A 21,405-nucleotide genomic window follows, 5' to 3' on the forward strand; every position below is an offset into this window, starting at 1 on the left:
TTCAGAGGCTTTGGCTCAACCTTAAACATTCAGATCAAGTCACTGTGGAAATGTTTGGCTTTATTAAACTGGGTACCTCCTGGGGAGGGGAAAGAGAGGCTTGAAAAAGCTTTAATCTTTTTGGCCCCCAACAGACTATTTCAGTGATGTAGCTGTGACAGGGCTTTATCAAGAATTTCTCTTACTGTCATAGAGCTTAAGGCTAATATTGCAGGCCATTAAATTCACCCAGATACCTCTCTGTTAAGCCTCTAGTTAGACCAAAACATTTCAGCCCTCAGGAAAATTAAACTGTGCCAAAGGTAGAGAACAGGAGAGAACCAGATGCCACCAATGCCAGAGGCACCTGCAATGGCAATGGCAATGACCTGATAATGTGAAATGCCCCGATGATCCCTGCTGGCAATTAAGCCTTCACCAAAAGCCTCTTCTACATCTTTATTTTATTTTTTTTTAAAGTCATCTTTATATTGCCACAACCTTTAATCTGGACAGGAAGTCGCAATAAAATTGCTCCCATCTAAATGTGTTGACTTGGGCATTCTTCAGAATGTGTGGGCCAAATCCCAAAACATCAATGCTTTAATGTAAAAAGCTGTGCTGGACCCTAAAATGTTAAATGTATCTAACACTTTTTTTTTTCTTTTAAAAAGCATTGATGCTTATCGATCTCAAAGATTTAAAGAAACAGATCGTCCTTCAATAAAGCAAGTGATCGTTCGCAAAGAAGATGTTGCTTCTAAACTAGCAGTAAAAAGGAATGGAACTTCTGATCAAGTTAATATTAAACAGAAAATGCAGGTATGTGTAACTTTAAAAAAAAACAACCCACCTAGTCTCCCACTTACTGCTTTCTTGTGGTTTCTTTTTGTTTTGTTTTGTTTGTTCTGTATGTGCCACAGACAATTAATGTTGCATAGACTTGCAAAATTTAAGGTTTTTGTCCAAATTTAGGACTCTTAAAGACAGGACAAGTGATACATGCTAAGTACTTTGGTTCTGTATAATTTAATAGAGGCTATTGTGTGAGGCCATTACTTGTGGGCCAATAGTCTGGAGAGAGCATGGCTCTTCTATTGAGTACTCTTGCTTGTTCTCACTAATCTACGATGTTGCCATTTCCAGGTCTATGCAGGAATTGTAACTATAGCTTTAATCAGGCTGTGTTCTGACCTTCCTCCCTTGCCTACAAATCCATCTGTATCTCTCTCCTCCATGTATCTCCTAACTTTGGTGAGCAGCTCTACTGAAGGTGGTAACTCCTGCTAGAACGTTCCCCACTCGTTGCCTTGTCACATCTGTACTGTTGTCAGCAATGGTGGAAGGGAAGAGAAACCCATGTGAGAGTAAAACTTCATACTGTAAACTTTATAGTTTGTCTACACATTGGAAGAAACCATTTAAAGAAAATACTGTTCAAAAGGCTTTGCTCTTGGATACTAGTGCAAAGAGTAAAATTCTTTTGTAACTTCACTATTTTTTTTTAAATTATTATGGGACTATATTAGGAGCTGAATAATGAAATCAGTTTGCAGCAGACTGTGATTCATCAGGCCAGCCAAGCTCTGAACTGCTGTATTGATGAGGAGCATGGAAAAGGGTCACAAGAAGAAGCTGAAGCAGAGAGACTTCTCCTTCTTGCAAGTATGTCTTAGAGAATGGCTAATCCTTTAAATTACAGAACAATTTCTGAATGGGTGAAGTTTCAAGATAAGCCCAGGAAAATCCAGTTCTGATGACACTCTGTTGTTCTCTCTGGTTATTAGGGATTAGTTATAATCTCTCTTCTGAAAGGAAGAAGTGATTACGTGGGTAAAGGTCACTTGCCCCTCCATTCCCTCACATCCTTCTATCAGTCCACTATACTCTCTTGTACAATTTCCTCTTGCATTTTGACGCTCTGTCCTCAGAAACTCTTCATAATGGTACACTTACCCAATAAAGGAATTGATAGCAAAAGGTACTTAGCTACACCCTCTCTCTACCCTTTTTCCCCCACTCCAATTTCAATAATCTCTCTTTACAGCTGAAAAGAGAAAAGCTTTGCTTGAAGAGCTCAACAAATTGAAAAACGAGGGACCTCAGGGCAAAAAAAATAAAGCTGCTTCTACGCCCCGTGAATTTGCTCCGTCCAGGGGGTCTGTTACTCTTTCAGAAATGCGACTACCTCTGAAAGCAGACTTTGTATGCAGTACAGTTCAGAAACCAGGTAAGATGCTTAGCTGTAATTTAGAAAATATATTTAGCCTGCTTAGCTTGCATTTTAATCATTATGGTTGTTGGTATTTCCCACAAATGCCATGGTATTTGAAAAGGAGACTGTAGTGACTAATACAAACCTGGTTTTAGCTAAACTTTATTTTAAGTTCTCTTAGCAGCACCTGTCATGGTATCTGAGCACCTTCCAGGAAACAGCCTGAGTACCTTGAAGTAGGGAGAAAAAATGAGACTTCTGGCCTATTTTGGATATTTTAGTTCCCATTGCATCACCTTTTCTCACCCATTTTTAAAAGCTAAAGTAAGTAACTGACTTAAAAAATCCAAAATAAATGTCCCATGGATGCTCATCCATGGGGATGTCTACACTACGTAGTAAACCCAGGTCTGTGACCTATGCCTGCAGATTGTTCTTTCCAAGCTTTCTCTTGAAGAAATGCTGTGTTGCTACATGAGCCTCATACGCATGCTAGCACATCCATACTGTGCTGTGCGGGCATGATTCAAGACCCTGATTCAGGGGATGTATCCCAGGGCTTGGTTTGTGGTGTATTGTGGGAGAACTTGACAGTCCATCTCACAGAACTTGACTGGCAGTGCTCTTACCCACCAACACATCCAACTGAGCCATTTTTGGATCGGCACATTCCTGTAACTGGGGTTAGCAACATGGATTCAGCGCTGATGGAAGAACTTCTCCTGCTTGCACTTTCACTACTATTTCAACAATCAGGTAGAGGATTTGGGAGATGCTAGTGGACATTTCAGAAGTGGTGTTTGTCCTATTGTAGGCACTTCTCTGCTGGGGGATAAAGACTCTGGAATCAGGGCCTTGGGAAACATAAGATTTGCTCTAGCTGCGCTACACGTGCCACTGCTGAGTCATCTCAAGACCACAGCTCTCCTTTTTATCTTTCTGGGGTTGTGGGAGAAATATATTTCTAGGATCAGGGAACAAAAATTCCCAGACCCTCTTCATAATAAAAACAGGGATTTAGTATTAAGGAAATGCTATAACACTGATTTCTCATAGGAATAAAGTGGCAATATTATTGAGTACCCAACTGCCTAGTCTTTGGATGGATTGCTTTCGTAGTGTGGTTTCTCAGAGAATAATGTTGTTTTGAGATAAGGTAATGCCTGGAAATGATTCATATGCAAAGAAAATCCTGAATGAAACCTATTGTCAAGCCCTTTGCAGTAGGCTGAAGTTGCAGATTTAGGTGATCCCCAGCAGTTTATAAAAATGTGCCAAAAATGCCTGTCGTCAAACTTGAATTTCAGAAAACCTTGATTCTCTTTAGTCTGGTGCCTGCACTGTGTTCTTCCAGTAAGGTGAGAATAATATCAGAAAATAAGCCTATTTGGGCCCCAGTCCTACAAATTAGACTGCCTGTGTGGAATAATTAGGTGTTTAATTAGTATAAATTAAGAGAAGAGAGACTAAAATTGACGCATCCAGAACTAGTATAGTGAAAATCCTCTGGACTTCAAACTGTTCTGATCAATAGACCAAGGAAATGTAAAAGTAAACTTCCTCCTTTTGATAAGGTACCTCATGACTCACTAAAAATGTTCAAGAAATTCTGATTTCCTCTAAGTCCTGGTGGTCAAAAAAAAAAAAAAAAATCTGATCCTGTAGTTTTCCCTGATGTACTGGGGGGAAAATCTTGGATTTTAGTTCTCTACTTTCTGTGCTGTTTGAACGTGCTGTATGAATTTCTTGACTAATATCTAGTATTAGCCTTGTATCAATGTGGATGTTGATTTGAGGGACTTTTTTATTATTATTTTATTTTTTTAATAATTTGCTTAGTACATGTTTAAACTAGGGTTGCTGAGAAACAGGAGGAGTTATGTTTCAAATTAAAAAATAATTAAATACTCTTTCTGAGAAGTAGTCATCTGTCTGCTTGGTGTGTCTAAATCAAATGAGTTGAGAAGAGTTAAGATCTGAATTTGTTAAAATTGGATCTGGAGGAGCAATATTTCATCTAGCCAAACTAACTAAAATCATATCTGCTTAATAACTTTTTGAAGATTTTCATGGCAAACACTTGCATACCTGAAATTCCTGTGCCCAGTGGTGATTAAATCTGTCCATTTGCAAGCTTGCATTAACCAGCACGCTTTATCCAATGTCAGTGATTTATGTAATACCGCCAGAAACTTCAGTGGTTTCTAATGTGTTACTGCTTTTTGCAGCACTAAATTGTGAGGGCAAGATTTGGTTTAGTAACTCTTATTGACTGCATGAGATATACAACTATCTTTAAACAGCCTGTTTTTACATATAATGAATCATAAAATCTAAAATGTAAATTCAGTTAACGTTCTCCAATGTGAATCTTGGCGGCGTGGATGCACATGTATCCAATGTGATACTTGCTTTCTATCCCCATGTGTTACAAACATGCTGCTGTATTTTATTTCCTTTTTAGTGATTCTGTCAACTGCGTTCTGTAAATTAACCAAAAACTATTTTTCATTTTGCATCTCATTTGCAGTCAGGTCACTACGTATTGCACAAATGTAGAATTTGCCATAATTGTGCTTCAGAAATCTCAGCTTTCGTTTTTTTGGTGGAAGTGTTCTGCCTCTATTGTTTGACAAGAACCTCAAATGTGAACAGTGTATAATAGGAGTTCTCAAACTGGGGGTCGGGACCCCTCAGGGGGTCCTGAGGTTATTACATGGGGGATTGCGAGCTGTTAGCCTTCACATCAAACCCTGCTTTGAATCCAACATTTATAATGGTGTTAAATATATTAAAAAGTGTTTTTAATTTATAAGTGGGGGTTGCACTCAGAGGCTTGCTATTTGAAAGGGGTACCATTACAAAAGTTTGAGAACCACTGGTGTGAAACATTGAGTCTAAGTGCCTGAACCGATGTCTCTGAGAGAACTGTTCCAGTCATCTCATTTTGGGTCCTATGGACTCTATGCAGCTGTGGAGCTTGGTGTTTTTCCAAGATACCACCCAACTCAGCATTTTTGCTGTAGTTTGTTTGCTGCAGCCAGATACCCAGGATTCTTGTTTTGCCTCCTTGCCCTGCTCAGATATACCTGCAGCTGCATCTTACTCTGTACCTTTCCCCACAAGGGGGAATTAAGGAGATAACAGTATATACGCCTTCATTGTTCTACAGATGTAGGCAGGAAGAAGAGGGTTAATGAGCCATGGAGCAGAGGAAGCTAGTATGTAGCTTGGGTAGTCAGTCTTTTCAGAGAACAGAGCAGCAGCAGAAGCCTGTAGAGCTAAGATAAGGAACTGCTGAATTTTGACTACAAGCTCCCCTCAATCCTCTGGCATGTAGCGGGTCATGGTAAGACCTAGATAAACTACCCAGACCATATCTTAACTGCTGAAGCCTGGAGAGCTGGACTGCCTGAACATAGTGGAGAAGAATTAATCACTGTTTAATTCATCAAGTATTTTTGACTGAAATGTTGGTGGAGGGTGGGGATGAAGGGTATTTTCACGGCCATGCAATAAGCTAACTTTGTAGAATTTAGGGTCCTTGTTCAAAGGGGTGCACAGACTCTACTTACAGTGATCATCTCAAATCTGTCCACAGAAGCAACTAACTACTACTACATAATATTGTTGAGATCGGGAGCAGAAAACATGGTAGCAACTCCCGTAGCAAGCACTGCAAATTCCCTAAATGGAGACGCTCTTACTTTTACTACAACGTTTACTCTGTAAGTACAAAGAAACCTTTTCAGAACTCAACTAGCTGGCTTTTGAAGAAGAGCGTACCTGAGAATCCTGTCTAAACTAGTTAAAAATGTTAATCTTTCTGTAAGGGTATTGTATTCCACAAACATTCAGAGGTCTTGTGGCATGGCTATTTTCTTCTAGAAATATTTGGAACAAACCTTTTTCCATAAAGAAAAAGTTAATCAATGGATTGTTTTTCTCCTGTCATTATCTCTTGGACACCTGCAATGTCTGCTTAGTTACTCTCCCTTAGAGAGAGTTTTTTCTACTGGCTGTAATGACTGACATTCTACTTGGCCATTTTTGTTTTTTGTTGTCTCTGATGACAATGCTGTTTTGGACTAAAATTTAACTACATACCTGTCAAATGTTAGAGGAATAGCTGTCTTAAAGGCATTCTTTAAAATAATGTGAGTTTAGTTGGATGATCAGGATGAGATATAAGCTACTTTAAAAAGTAGACTAGGAATGATAAAAAAAAATTTGGTAAATGTCGTCTTCACTGTTCATGCACAAACCAACAAAGAAATGCTGCTTGAGAACTTATTAGTTTGATTTAAGCATATTTATTTTGTATATTATTTTGACGTGATGCTGCTGATTTGTTTGTTTTTTAATTTGTTATATAGCTTTAACTTTTTGAATCTCAACATCTGTCATTAAATAATTGTCCGATCTCTTCCCCCCTGCATAATTTCCTTAAATTGAAAACTGACTGAAAAAATGCTTAAATATCAATATCCTTCTAAATTATAAAATAAAAATTCTGCTAACCCTGTTAAAAATGACTATAGTCTCAAATTTTAAACCTTGGAAACTGAGGAGCCATGCAAGGCACTGAAACCTATTTTGAGTGGCTGGTAAAGGTAACTATTCTACGTAAATTTTGGTCTGGAGAGCTAAATCAGCATTCTGGACATACTCTTGTCCTGCTGTAGATGGAACACTGTTTGGAGGGAGTATATACAACCTAATGTATTACATAAAACCCCTATGTTATGAACTAATTGAGGATTGAGAGTTCATAAAATTGAACATCTCAAAATAACGGAAGGTCTGATGCATAAATTGCAGTACAGTGCGTTGCATCACTTTCTTGTACTTCAAACCACTGCAAAGAGATTTCCAATGCACTGAAGGTTTTATAATGTGAAGGGATATCAACTTGTTCTTTAATATCGCTTTATCTTTTTTCCATTGGGAGCAGGGGAATGATCATATAATCAAGGTTCTTTTGTATTTCACTTGCTTTTGCTTCTGACATCTGGAATCTGTCTCAAGATAGCAATGTATTAGTCTCAAATATTCTAATATTTCATGTGCTAGAATGCTTTGCTTTGTTTCTTGAAAACAGGTTCATAGTAGAGATGGAAAGGACTTGACAGACCACCATGCTTGCCTGGAAGGGCAGTGCTATGGTGTACTGATAAAGAATATCTGCTATTACATTTTATCTTAGATTCACACCCAACACTTTTGACTACTGTAGATGTTGCTTTCAGAATAACTAGTTACTGTGAACTATTCTTCTGTTTTGAGGGGATAACTAACTTTTTAAAAACATTACTGGCATTATTAATGCTTTTAACTGTAGTTTACCCTCTTTATTTTAGGCAAGATGTGTCCAATGACTTTGAAATAAATGTTGAAGTTTACCATTTGGTATGTACTTGTCTTTTTATTAAAAGGCCACTTGGGGGAGCCAAGCACTCTACATTTCTCAAATGCTTTCTTGTCTTACAGGTACAGAGAAAAGATGGCACAGGCACTACTGATAAGAGGAAAAAGACAAATAAGTCAAAGGTAAACACAAGAACTGATACATTAGTTCAATAAGAAGGTACGCTAGGAGCAATTTAAAACAAGGAGAGAAAAATTGAGCTACAATCTGTTTTTTAATTCTGAAAATATTGAAAGCAGATGCAATTTCCTCTAACTGATTTGGTTACTGGGAAGCTTTCTTCGTTCATAAAAAGTCTATATCCTTACCTTTCATCACTTTACCTTTTTCTTTTGATCAGTGCATTTAATGTACTCTCTCTCTCTCTCTCTCTCTCTCTCTCTCTCTCTCTCTCTCTCTCTCTCTCTCTCTCTCTCTAAATGTCTTTCTATTTGGAGTCTTTCAGCTGAGTAGAATTGAGACTTGGCCATCTTCACATGGCACTTAACTATGTCAGGTCTGAAAGTTTGTTGTTTTTCTCTTCCAGCATTTTGCAAAATGGCATGCTTTCCGAGCTTTCATCTAGTACAAGACACTTTTTTGCCTCTTTGGTAATGATTCTTAGTGTGCTTATTCCCTTCTCTACCTCCTCAGGCTCCCAAACGTGTAAACTGTGTGCCAGTGCCCTATACTGCAGCCAGATGGGTAGAGCCCTGCAAATCCACAGATGTCCAATTTACAGCCGCAGATATCTGCATCCATGGACCTTTTTTTGGATTGCGGATGGGTGTGGATCTAAATTTTGTATCTGCGCAAGGCTCTAGATTGCTCAGTGGAAATGTATTAAGCACCTAAAGTTGGAAAAAGAATGTTGCCAATCTAGTCATTGGGCTAAAGTAAGCAAATGCTGTTTTAACAAGATTATCATTTTTTTAAAGCAAATTGAAGCTAGTATAGAGTGCAAGCACTAATTACAGCTCTATGCACAGGACTATGACAAGCTACAGTATTTAAAGTTTTTTGTTTTGTTTGAGTTATTTAAATTTAAAAAAACAATTTTTTTTTGCTCTTTTCATATTTAGGAGAAAATATACTTCCGTGAGTTACACATTTTCAAAATACCAAAGGTTATTTTGGGAAAAGGGCGGCAGTATATCACCACTGTAATAGAACAAAGATTGAAACCTTAACTGTGGCGTTTTTCTATGACTAAACATTTGTAAAGATTACTATAGACTTTCCAGGACAGATGAGACCTGAACTTTGTGTGACTTATGGGGGGAAAAAATAATTAAAAAAAAAAAGCTTAAAAAAAGGCTAACTTTTTTTTTGGTGGGGTGGATGGGGAGGGAGAGCTTTGAACCCGCTAATGCATGGGTCGGCAACCTTTCAGGAGTGGTGTGCCGAGTCTTCATTTATTCACTCCAATTTAAGGTTTTACGTGCCATTTTAATCCATCCATTCAAAGCACCCGATAGTGCTGCAACTCCTTAGCTCTGACTTCTGCTGAGGAAGTTGGTTGCAGCAGGGAGAGAGGAATGATCACAGAACCAAGATCTTACTTTTTAAGATCAGTCTTAGCTTGTTGAAGGATTTTCATTGTGTTCATAACTCACTGATTAAAAACATTTGAGTGTCTTGATACTTGCCACAGACTTCAAGAGTGGAAGGGAATGTCTGATTTTCTCTCTCTTTCTCTCTTCCACCTGATGCAAGCCTGAGAGTCTGAGATCCTGGGTCCACCTCCCTCCCGTGTGCTATAGTTTCTGGGGTGCTTCAAAGTTTGCCAGGAACCAGCCTTCTTAAAAGCACTGCATTGACTTGTTAGCTGGAATTGCAGTTTTTCTGTTGTCTAGGGAAGGGAGAACCAGGACCATTCAGTAGGTACTTTTCAGTGCTCAGTGAAAGTTTGCAGGAATCAAGTAATCTAGAAAACTTTCTCAGTTCCAGCCTCCTGGCGATTGGTCTGCTGTATCTGCTTTTGATGACAAATTATCTGTTGTGTATCTTTTTCCATCAGAATACACTTGTCTTGTTCTTAATTACTGTTCATGTATTTTTGTCTTAAACTAAACAAAGCCCCAGGTAATATATTTATGTTCATTTGACAAGTTATAACTTGACATTGTCAATATACAAGAACACAAACATTAGGCACTCATTTACTTACAATATTATGCATTATTTGATTCTCATTTCAATTAACTGCTAAACTTACTAGAGTAACAGATGCAAGTTATGCTGCTAAATGCACCAAAAATTTGCACATAAATGGAAGGCTTGGATATTTGTTTTAAAACACTTGCCATCCAGACCTAATTAATGGATACTTTTACATTTCAACAAATGTAAATGTGTTTTCTGCCTCTTGGTCTGTGTATTTTATTACATGCTTCAGTGGAATTATTCAGCCTTGGGTCTCGGGTATAGGAAAACAAACCTGGTTGACTCAGGACAAGAATTAATCACCAATCAGAATTGCTTTAGACTATAAAACTTGAATGGCATTTTTATCATACATATTAAAACTATACTTGGTTTTAACTAAAGTGTGCAAGCTGAAATGTACTTGGCCTTCATGCTGTCTTTTTTTCATAGGTTATTACTCCAAAGAGATTATTGACATCTATTACTACTGTAAGTACTAGTGTAATACTCTAATGACTTCTGGAAATTAAACTACCTTTTCTAAAGGCCATGTTCACACATTCTGAACAACATTCTTTCCCCATTTCAAACAGCTTGTATCTGCTTTCGCTTGAAACTCTAAACTACCTAGCTTTCTCTGAAGCCTTTTCAGCACATAACCATGTGCTAGCTGAGAATTCTAAATACATTAAAAAAGATAAAATTATTACATATGCTTTATTTTTAAGAGATCTAGAATTTCAGATGCAGTGTTTGACTTAACACCGGTCTTAATTTACACAAAGCAAGCTTCTAAAATCCGTTGATTTCGCTGTTTTCTTTCCCTAATGAATCTTTCTCTCTTTCCAGAAAAGCATCCTTCTTACGCCAGGTAAGCAAACCCTAAACTTCTTGTACCAAGGGGAATATCTTTAACACAGGATAGCAAAAGCAATAATAATCTCTCAACAGGATTGTCTTGTACTTAATCCCAAGCTAAATTCTCAGTTGGTGTGAGTCATGAAGCTATATCAGTTTACACCAGCTGAGAATCTGGCCCTAGGTTTATATGTAAATTATTGCTGTGAGTAGCTGAATTTTACTGTACAACGCCAAAATTAATACCTAGCATCAAATATTTATAGCATCCATTTCTTACCTGGAAAAGTATGTTTAAGTAAACTAACACTTGGTGGTTAATCTTTTTTTAATCCATATATTGGACTCAGTTACTTTCAACAGATGCAATATCACATAACATAATTTTATAACAGTCTTGTTTGTTGAGACTAACTCTGAGAACCAATTATAAGAATGGATTTTAAAGTATCATCAATGTTCATTTCATTGGCGCTTCTCACATGTCTACATTCCTATCTTTGAGGAAGTCATCTCTACAGTATGGCTTCTCCCCAACTCTGCATAAATGCCCGGTGCCTCTGCCTTTCACAGGGATGAGGCACAGCCCATTCATGCAAAGTCAGGAGAGAAGTTGCAAGCAAAAAAAACCAAAACATCCTTCCCTTTTCATTCTTTCCATCTCTTGCTTAGTATTGTAGTGTATGAGCCCAGCAGCACCTTATATAATTTTGCATGTGTTACATTGTCTTAACTTTTTTTATTTTTTATTTTTTTTTAACCCAACACAGTCATGGCCAGTCCAAGTGGCCCCAATGCCGTGCGCACTAGTAACTTTGTACTTGTTGGATCTCACAAGATTTCCCTGTCTTCAATAGGGAACTCCAAATTTACTTTGGACAAGGTAATGGAACCTATTTCTCTCTACTACTTAAAAGATATCTGTGTGCTACTTTGAAAGAGTGGAATTTTGCCTGGCCTAGTGTTTCTAGGCAATATTACTACTAAAGATTTTTAAATGATTTTATCTCAGACAATACCACCTGTAGTTTTTAGAGGACTGAAGTACAAGTTTGCAATACAAAAAAAGTCTAATTTGGCACTGAGAGCCACTGTTACTGTAGCTAAATGTAATATACAGTAGCATATGGCCACCAATGCATTGTATCAGTTCTAGATTAATGAAATTTATCAGAAGTAAGCTCATTCATGCCGATCTTTTTAGAATTGGTTGTTTATAGACCATTCTTTAAATATGCTATAACCCGAGAAATAAGCCACTTAACTTATCAGTTATTGTCAGAAGACACATTATCTGAATTCCTCTGCACTGAATTTCGTTTGGAGTTGACTTAAACAAAAAAGACCACCAAAAAATATTCTTACCATGTAAATATAGTCAGGAGTATCAATTTTCTTATGCAGATTTAATTCAGGTACTAATTAAAACTTTGGTTAGCATCCATGTTCTTCACGATGATGGATTTTTAAAAACTGGAGAGCTGTTGTCTGTAGAACTTGTCTTGTGTAAATATGGCTTTGTCACAGTTACATTCCACATAAGTGCATAACTCTGGAATTTGTAAACACTAACTGCATAACAAAGAGAAAACAGACCCGTCACAGTGTAAATACCCTGTTAAACAATTTTATTACTATATGCCAAGAGCTGTTCTAGTCTGTTGGTTTTTTAAATATATTTGTGCAGGTTAACTCTTGTTACTTCAAGAACTCTCTAATAAACTTTGAAATGTCATTCTGAAGTCTGGTTGAGAAGGATTGGGCTTAATCCAATTCACTTCTGGAGTAAGCTATCTTTATAGACCATGACAGGCTAGGGATTTGCGAACAAGCTCCAGATACCAACTCTGTTCCCCTTTGATGCTTCCTTCAATTCTTTTTATTAAAAATATTTTTTTTCCTTTTTGACTTGGGCCTCTTGTGGGAATTGTTCTTGGATTATTAAGCACTTGATTTAGTTATTGGAGTCTTCTGGTTCTTGGGGAAGTAGTGTCTATTTTACCTTAGTGCTCAGTGCTTCATGTGCGAGTATTCTCCTTTTTTTGGATGGGAAAAGTATATTATAAAAGCCATGATGATCATCTGATAGTGTTTGAATGAGTTTATGGGCCAAGCTGGGAAATACAGATTTCCTAGAAATCCTTGTAGCAATATCCTGTTAAGCTATTTAGTTTCTCAATAGCATAAATGCACATTGTTTTACAGGAAGAGTGGAGAACTGACACTGCTTACAAGCATGTGACTTTTTTAAAAGCTTTAGCTATGTCCTGCCCCTCATCTGCACTGAACTGCTTTTTAATTTGCTTTATACTTCCCCTTATGGGGGCTTAGATGACCACCAGGGTGGTGTTACAACTGCTTCTGCCCTTAATATCTTATAATGCAAGACTGAATGCAGAGAGGAGTGAAACATACTCAAATGTAGTTTTATGCCGCTTTTTAAAAAAACTTCATTTCACACCTAGTCACATTCAGCATGTTTCTTTTTCTCCCCAGATAAATTATGGAGGGAAGGAAAGAGAGCTACTGGACTTTATGTTCCAGGACAAGGTTGCTATGTTTACTTGCTTGTGACTAAAACTCAAGACACTCTTTTCCTAGTGCATGATGCTCATGTCTGTTGCTCTAAGCTTCTGCAGTAGTTAGAAGTTGAAATCTTTCTAGAAGGACACTTACAAAGATTCTCCTATAAACTTAGCAAATTGACAAGTGAGATATAATACAACTGAATCGTTTAAAAAGAAATCTGCAGTGTCAGTCTGTCCAGCATGCTAGAACTCAAATTTGTTTAAATGCCGCCAATGATTTTACTTAATACCAAAGCTTCCAAATTTAAAACTATGTGCCTTTTTTTTATTTCTTTACAAACTAATGCTGTCAAGTGATCCTCCTTCCACTTTTCCACACAATTCCATCAAAGGGATACGGTTAACTGTTATGCTTCTAGAATAGAAGGGATTAGAAAACACTTAGCATCCCACAAATTCTATTGTGTATATAATGATCAGATAGCTTTTTTAAAAGCTAAAGTATTGTTTTCCTTAAATCCTTTTTTCTCTAAATACTTTTCTCCTACTGTTAAACAGTCTCCACATATATCTTAGCCTGATTGGCAAGCTTTTAGGTAACTTCAGACACCTCAGCAGGTACTTGCATCTTAGTCTAGTTCCCCTGAACTGCTCTCCCCAACTTTGAGGTGTATGGGGAAAGGAGTTTCTTTCTGTCCTGGCATTGTCTCTTAAGCCCTCAAGTGTTTGTGGAGAAGTGACTTATCTTGAGAAACTTTTTTTTTTCTTTTTGCCTGGTTTAGTTTACTAGGGTCTATAAGGAAAAATAATGTATTCCTGCAGTCAACATGCCAATACCCATGTCAGCATACAGTATTCATAAACTACAGAGCAGCTCTAAATCCATCAGTATAAATGGTAGTCCCAGGCTAGCTAACCAAAGATCATGGACTAGAGTTTTCTCTTTATGCAGTTGTCCAGCAAATCTACCTCTCATTCAACGAAACTTCAAAATTGAGGGAGACTTTGGCAAGAGAAGCATATTTCTCCCACGCAAGAGGAGGTCTCAAAGAACCCTCCCACACACACAATAGCTGACAGTAGTCCCCAACTCTTCTTAGTCACTTGATAAATCTCAGGCCTGGTCTACACTATGCGTTTAAACCGATTTTAGCAGCATTAAACCGATTTAACGCTGTACCCATCCACACAACGAGGCCCTTTATGTCGATATAAAGGGCTCTTTAAATCGGTTTCTGTACTCCTCCCCAACGAGAGGAGTAGCGCTAAAATCGGTATTACCATATCGGATTAGGGTTAGTGTGGCCGCAAATCGACGGTATTGGCCTCCGGGCGGTATCCCACAGTGCACCATTGTGACCGCTCTGGACAGCAATCTGAACTCGGATGCACTGGCCAGGTAAACAGGAAAAGCCCCGCAAACTTTTGAATTGCATTTCCTGTTTGCCCAGCGCAGAGCTCTGATCAGCATGGGTGGCCATGCAGTCCCAAATCCAAAAAGAGCTTCAGCGTGGACCGTACAGGAGATACTGGATCTGACTGCTGTCTGGGGAGACAAATCTGTTCTATCAGAGCTCCGTTACAGAAGACGAAATGCCAAAGCATTTGAAAAAAATCTCCAGGCTATGATACAGAGTCCACAGCACAGTGCTGTGTGACAAGCGTAACGGAAAGCCAAAGAATCAAATGGACGCTCATGAAGGAAGGGAGGGGGTACTGAGGACTCCAGCTATCCCACAGTCCCCAGAAGTCTCCGAAAAGTATTTGCATTCTTGGCTGAGCTCCCAATGCCTGTAGGGTCAAACACATTGTCCGGGGTGTCTCAGGGTGTAGCTCGTCAATGTACCCCTCCCCCCTGGTGAAAGAAAAGGGAAAAAAATCGTTTCTTGACTTTTTTCAATGTCCCCCTATGTCTACTGAATGCTGCTGGAGACGCGATGCTGCAGCAGTGAAGAGCAGTATCCGCTCCCGTCCCCTCCCTGGTGGCAGACGGTACAATATGACTGCTATTCGTCGTCATAATCAGCCCATGAGTGCTCCTGGCTGGCCTCAGGTGAGGCTGGCCGGGGGTGCCTGGGTAAAAATAGGAATGATTCCCGGTCATTCCCAGTAGATGGTACAGAACGGCTGGTAACCGTCCTCATCATAGCAACTGGGGGCTGAGCTCCATCAGGCCCCCCCCCCCTTCACGTGTAAAGAAAAGATTCTGTACTGCCTGGACTATCATAGCAGTGGGATGCTGGGCTCCTCTCCCCCGCACCGCTTAATGTCCTGCCTGGACTATCATAGCAGCTGAAGGCTGCCTCCCCTCCATTTTATCTCAGTAACAAGTCAATGTTTCTTATTCCTGCATTCTTTATTACTTCATGAGACAAATGGGGGGGACACAGTAGCCCAGGAAGGTTTGGGGAGGAGGGAAGCAACAGGTGGGGTTGCTTCAGGGACACCCCCTAGAATGCCATGCAGCTCATCATTTCTGCGGGATCTGACATGGAGCGGCTGTGGTCTCTGGTTCTCTGATACACTGGTTCTGTAGTACACTTGCCCCATATTCTAGGCAGGACTGACTCTATTTTTAGATACCATAAAGGTGGGAATGACCCAGGGGGTCATTCCCATTTTTGTCTTTGCGCCTCCGGCCGACCTCAGCCAGGGGCACCCATGACAGCTGCAGAAGGTACAGAAAAACAGATAACCGTCTCTGCTGTCTGAATGCTGCTGTGTAGCGCTGCAGTATCCCCTCTGTCAGTGGCATCCAGTACACATACGGTGACAGTAAAAAAAAAAAAAAAAAAAAGCTGAACGGGCTCCATGGTTGCTGTGCTATGGCATCTGCCAGGGAAATCCAGGGGAAAAAGGCGCGAAATGATTGTCTGCCGTTGCTTTCCCGGAGGAAGGAATGACTGACGACATTTACCCAGAACCATGCACGACAATGATTTTTTCCCCATCAGGCACTGGGCTCTCAACGCAGAATTCCTAGGGGCGGGGGAGACTGCGGGAACTATGGGGTAGTTACAGAATAGCTACCCACAGTGCAACGCTCCAGAAATCGACGCTAGCCTCGGACCATGGACGCACACTGCTGAATTAATGTGCTTAGTGTGGCCGCATGTACTCGACTTTATACAATCTGTTTTACAAAACCGGTTTATGTAAAATCGGAATTATCCCGTAGTGTAGACATACCCTCAATGACAACTTGTTAGTCACATGATCAAGAGCCTTCTTTAGCTGCCATGCAGCTGTATTTGATAACTTTCCTATCATTTACAAAGTAGATGATAGCTATGATCCTCACTGGAAATGTTATTCTTGCCACTATAGAGACCCTTTTAATTTAATAAGGGAGACACTACTTGCTTAAACTAACTTTTTTAAAGTGAATTTTACTGTAGTTTGAATACAAGTAACTTTCTCATTACACACAGTAAACTGTTTAGCCATGGGACTTCTGCTGTTGGAAGCAAAAATCCAGCATTAGTGCTTTTTCTCTCCAATCTATAATAGTCTTGCTTTTTTTAAACTGATCTGGTACCTGAAGACCTCCTCTCTGCTGGTTCTCAAGATACATTTGCCATGGTTTCTCTGTTACTTAAAGTACCTAGTGCAGGAATAAAACAACACACTTCATCTGGGATAATCTAGTACTCTAAAAATGGTCAGATTGCTTGCCTCTGCAGACGTGCCTTATGTATCTGGGCTAACCATACCTACTACCTAAAAGCTTTTCAATACAAAGGGTACGTCTACACTACAGGATTATTCCGATTTTACATAAACCGGTTTTGTAAAACAAATTGTAGAAAGTCGAATGCACGCGGCCACACAAAGCACAATAATTCGGTGGTGTGCGTCCATGTACCGAAGCTAGCGTCGATTTCTGGAGCGTTGTATTGTGGGTAGCTATCCCATAGTTACCGCAGTCTCCCCCGCCCACTGGAATTCTGGGCTGAGATCCCAATGCAGGATGATGCAAAAACAGTGTCGCAGGTGATTCTGGGTAAATGTCGTCATTCATTCCTTCCTCCAGGAAAGCAACGGCAGACAATCATTTCGAGCCCTTTTTCCCTGGATTGCACTGGCAGACGCCATAGCATGGCAACCATGGAGCCCATTTTGCCTTTTGTCACTGTCATCGTATGTGTACTGGATGTCGCTGAAAGAGGCGGTACTTCAGCGCTACACAGCAGCATTCATTTGCCTTTGCAAGATAGCAGAGACGGTTCTGAGGTCAGCTGGGGGCGCAAAGACGACAATGGGAATGACCCGGAGGGTCATTGTCTTTGCGCCCCCAGCTGACCTCAGTGAAGGTCAGCCAGGAGCACCCATGACAGCAGCAGACGGTACAGAACGATGATAACCGTCTCTGCTACCTTGCAAAGGCAAATGAATGCTGCTGTGTAGCGCTGAAGTACCGCCTCTGTCAGCGACATCCAGTACATGCTCCTTTATGTTATATCTAAAAATAGAGTTAGTCCTGCCTAGAATATGGGGCAAGTGTACTAGAGAATCCGTGTACCAGAGAGCACAGCCACTCCATGTCAGATCCCACAGAAATGATGAGCTGCATGCCATTCTAGGGGGTGTCCCTGCAACAACCCCACCCATTGCTTTCCTTCTCCCCCAACCCTTTTGGGCTACCATTGCAGGGTTCCCCCCCCCCCATTTGTCTCATGAAGTAATAAAGAATGCAGGAATAAGAATCAGAGTTTTTAGTGAGATAAAATGAGGGGGAGGCAGCCTCCAGCTGCTATGATAGTCCAGGCAGTACAGAATCTTTTCTTTAGACATGAAAGGGTGTGGCTGATGGAATTCAGCCCCCAGTTGCTATGATGAGGGCTGTTGCCAGCCGTTCTGTACCATCTACCAGGAATAACTGGGAGTCATTGCTATTTTTACCCAGGCACCCCGGCCGACCTCACCTGAGGACAGCCAGGAGCACTCACAGGCTGATGACGAGGACGGCTACCAGTTCTTCTGCACTGTACCATCTGCCACCGGGGAAGGGAGGGGAGAGGATCCTGCTGTTCATTGCCCCAGCACCGTGTCTACCAGCAGCATGCAGTAAACATACAGTGACATTGAAAAAAGTCAAATGACTTTTTTCACGTTTCTTTCAAGGGGATGGGGGGGGGGAGCAAATTGACAAGATATACTCGGTACCACCCTGGACAATGTGTTTGACCCTACAGGCATTGGGAGCTCAGCCAAGAATGCAAACACTTTTCGGAGACTGCTGGGGACTGTGGGATAGCTGGAGTCCTCAGTACCCCCTGCCTTCCTCCATGAGCATCCGTTTGATTCTTTGGCTTTCCGTTACGCTTGTCACACAGCACTGTGCTGTGGACTCTGTATCATAGCCTGGAGATTTTTTTCAAATGCTTTGGCATTTCATCTTCTGTAGCGGAGCTCTGATGGAAAAGATTTGTCTCCCCAGACAGCGGTCAGATCCAATATCTCCCACACGATGCATGCTGGAGCTCTTTTTGGATTTGAGACTGCATGGCCACCCGTGCTGATCAGAGCTCCGCGCTGGGCAAACAGGAAATGCAATTCAAAAGTTCGCGGGGCTTTTCTTGTCTACGTGGCCAGTGCATCCGAGTTCAGATTGCTTTCTAGAGCGGTCACAGTGGTGCACTGTGGGATACCGCCCGGAGGCCAATACTGTCGATTTGCGGCCACACTAATCCTAATCCGATATGGTAATACCAATTTCAGTGCTACTCCTCTCGTCGGGGAGGAGTACAGAAACAAGTTTAAAGAGCCCTTTATATCGATAGAAAGGGCCTCGTTGTGTGGACGGGTGCAGCGTTAAATCGGTTTAATGCTGCTAAAATCGGTTTAAACGCATAGTGTAGATCAGGCCAAAGAGTGTTAACATTTCTGACTACCAATAGAAGCATGGTTTAAAATGTCATCTTATTTAAGAAGTTTTCGCCTTGATATTTTACATACCCTTAAGCAGTAAATATGAAGGGCCTGATCTTGTTCCCATAGAAGTCACTGGCAAAACTTCTATCAATTGTGATGGATGGCATTGGTTCCATTGGATGTTTCTTCACTTGATATACACATAAAGTCATCTCGGGGAGAAGGGACTCTTGTATAGTAGTGAGCACACAGGTGGTTCAATATTGGTATATCTGCTGGAAGCATGGGCTTTTTTGCTTTTAGACATTGCATGGCTACATTGTTTTTCATGTTATTGATGAGATCCAAACACTAGTAAACAAAATATTATGTTTCAGAATAACACACTTCGGTTTTGAGTTACCAAATCATTCCAATCCTGGGGAGATTCTGTGAACCTCTTAGCTTTTATTGCAAGAAGTTTTTTTTCCCCCTACTGAAACAGCTTCTACAAGGCAAAATTTGAGGTTTTAACAGTTGTCTTGTTATATACAATTTATCTGTCCCTGAAATAGAGACCTGTTAATGATATGGGATGATGATAGAATTTAGATATGAGTCTTCATGTTTACATGGAATTGTTTCAAGGCTTAGTGTTTTAATTACCCTTTAGTTACACAGAACCTACTTATGTCCTAGTTTAGCTTGGTAATGTTTTAATAGGTTTATACAAACAACTGTTAAAACCTATTTTATCTCATGGCTTAACTGTAATGAATACTCTAACCAAGATTTTTAGGTTTAGCTACAAAACACTATTGGTGGATATATTGTCTTGTGGTTATGTTTTCCCCTTTACGAGGGGGCATGGGTGGGTGGTTAAATAAGCAAAGGAGAGTTCAGATGGCATCCCAGTGCCTCCTAATACTGAGGACAGTAGATTATGTGCACATAGCCAAACCATGAACTTGAATCTTTCTAGATGGCTATACAAATAGCATCCCTGCTCATACCCTAGAAAAGTAAGGGCGTATCTATACTGAGAAGTTAATTCAGATTAAGGTGGGTTGTGAATTTAAATTGGAGTAGCTATTCCTGATTATTCCTGTGCAGCCTTTGGGAATGGATTAATTTTATTTGGAATATGGCACTCTTATTCCAAATAAGAGCATCCACACATGGAGTTCATCAGGAATAGTTCCTTGTGTAGATAAGTGGAGTCTGAAGATCAATAACACTTTTGACAGCAAGTGGCTGTTGGCCCTGGTATTTAGGGATCTCTGGCCACTCTTCCAGTGACAGATGTCAAAACCATTCTTTGCTAATCTCTTGGTGGTGTTGATTTGTTTTGTACTGGGAACAAAGCTGTTGAGATGCATCAAAATTAAATAACTAAGTTAGGTTTTTTGGTTTTTTGCAGGTTCCCTTTTTGTCTCCTTTGGAAGGCCATATACATCTAAAACTAAAATGTCAAGTAGACTCCTTTGTGGAGGAAAAAGGATTTTTGGTAGGTAATTTGTTCACTGTTTGCTAAATCACTCTGATTTAAATGTGCTTATTTTACTTAATGTATCTTGTCAGTAACCAAACCAGGCTTAATAAGTGTTCAAGTTGAAATGATTCCACTCTACCTAAATCTTTTGATTTAAAGTAGTTTGTAAAACCAGTTTAAGATATTTTATTTGCCTAGCTAAACAGCAGAGCCTATTGAATCTGCAAAGTTGTCTTAGGCTGAAATTGCTTTGTATCAATATTGCCTTTTGATAAACTGATTTTTTTTTGTTTGTATGGTTGTGCCCAGATGTTTTATTGTCATCGTGCCCTTCTGTTAATCTCCCTTTGAAGGAGCTAATCTGGCTAGTAAACTATAGTGACATTGAGTGAGAGTCTAGAGGCTACTGGAAGCTTTTTTTCTGACAACTTCGACTCTTTTTTTTTTTTGACCTATTAAAAACAAATCATATGTAATAGAATGTATTCTTTTTTGTGAACAGGCAAAACTTTTTTAATGTACTCATTATGCTTCCCTTCTAGCTTTTGGCTTATAGCAGGCAAGTTACTCTCATTGTATCAGAAACAAATTGTTTAAAATCAACATCTGTAAAACCAAACCTTAATCAATCTGGCCTTGGTTGTTTAAATGTAGCTGCCATTCTAGCCTAGTGAAATGCATTATTACATTTGTATCCAGCAGATGGCACTAAATGTGTTGCGAAAATGCCTTTGCAAAACAATAGTGTCTACTATAATTTGATTAATTCCTAGTCCAAGGTCTGTCTTCCTTTCCTCTCTATGTAGGAAAAAAACTGGAGCTTACAGTCTACCTCTTGGAATCCCCTTCATCATTTTGAGCTGCAAATTTTTGCATGCTTAGTTATCTATGCCCCCGCTTTCCTTAACAATCTCTTTTGGGTTAG

The 21,405-nt window shown here is 39.8% G+C and overlaps 1 protein-coding gene across 4 annotated transcripts in view; it reads left to right on the forward strand.

Annotated features, from left to right (window-relative positions):
* Positions 1–21,405, forward strand: part of ANLN (anillin actin binding protein) — a 56,929-nt gene that overhangs the window by 21,259 nt on the left and 14,265 nt on the right. For 3 of the 4 annotated variants that reach the window (XM_030551360.1, XM_030551358.1, XM_030551361.1), the window contains 11 exons: positions 654–801; positions 1,509–1,644; positions 2,027–2,209; positions 5,796–5,922; positions 7,555–7,603; positions 7,685–7,744; positions 10,200–10,238; positions 10,599–10,620; positions 11,378–11,490; positions 13,104–13,157; positions 20,409–20,495. In XM_030551360.1, coding sequence (XP_030407220.1) covers positions 654–801; positions 1,509–1,644; positions 2,027–2,209; positions 5,796–5,922; positions 7,555–7,603; positions 7,685–7,744; positions 10,200–10,238; positions 10,599–10,620; positions 11,378–11,490; positions 13,104–13,157; positions 20,409–20,495 — 1,018 coding nt within the window. The remainder of the gene's footprint in view (positions 1–653; positions 802–1,508; positions 1,645–2,026; positions 2,210–5,795; positions 5,923–7,554; positions 7,604–7,684; positions 7,745–10,199; positions 10,239–10,598; positions 10,621–11,377; positions 11,491–13,103; positions 13,158–20,408; positions 20,496–21,405) is intronic. The other variant, XM_030551359.1, reaches the window with a different exon arrangement.

The sequence above is a fragment of the Gopherus evgoodei genome, chromosome 2 (genome assembly GCF_007399415.2).
Source record: "Gopherus evgoodei ecotype Sinaloan lineage chromosome 2, rGopEvg1_v1.p, whole genome shotgun sequence".
Classification (NCBI taxonomy): domain Eukaryota; kingdom Metazoa; phylum Chordata; order Testudines; family Testudinidae; genus Gopherus; species Gopherus evgoodei.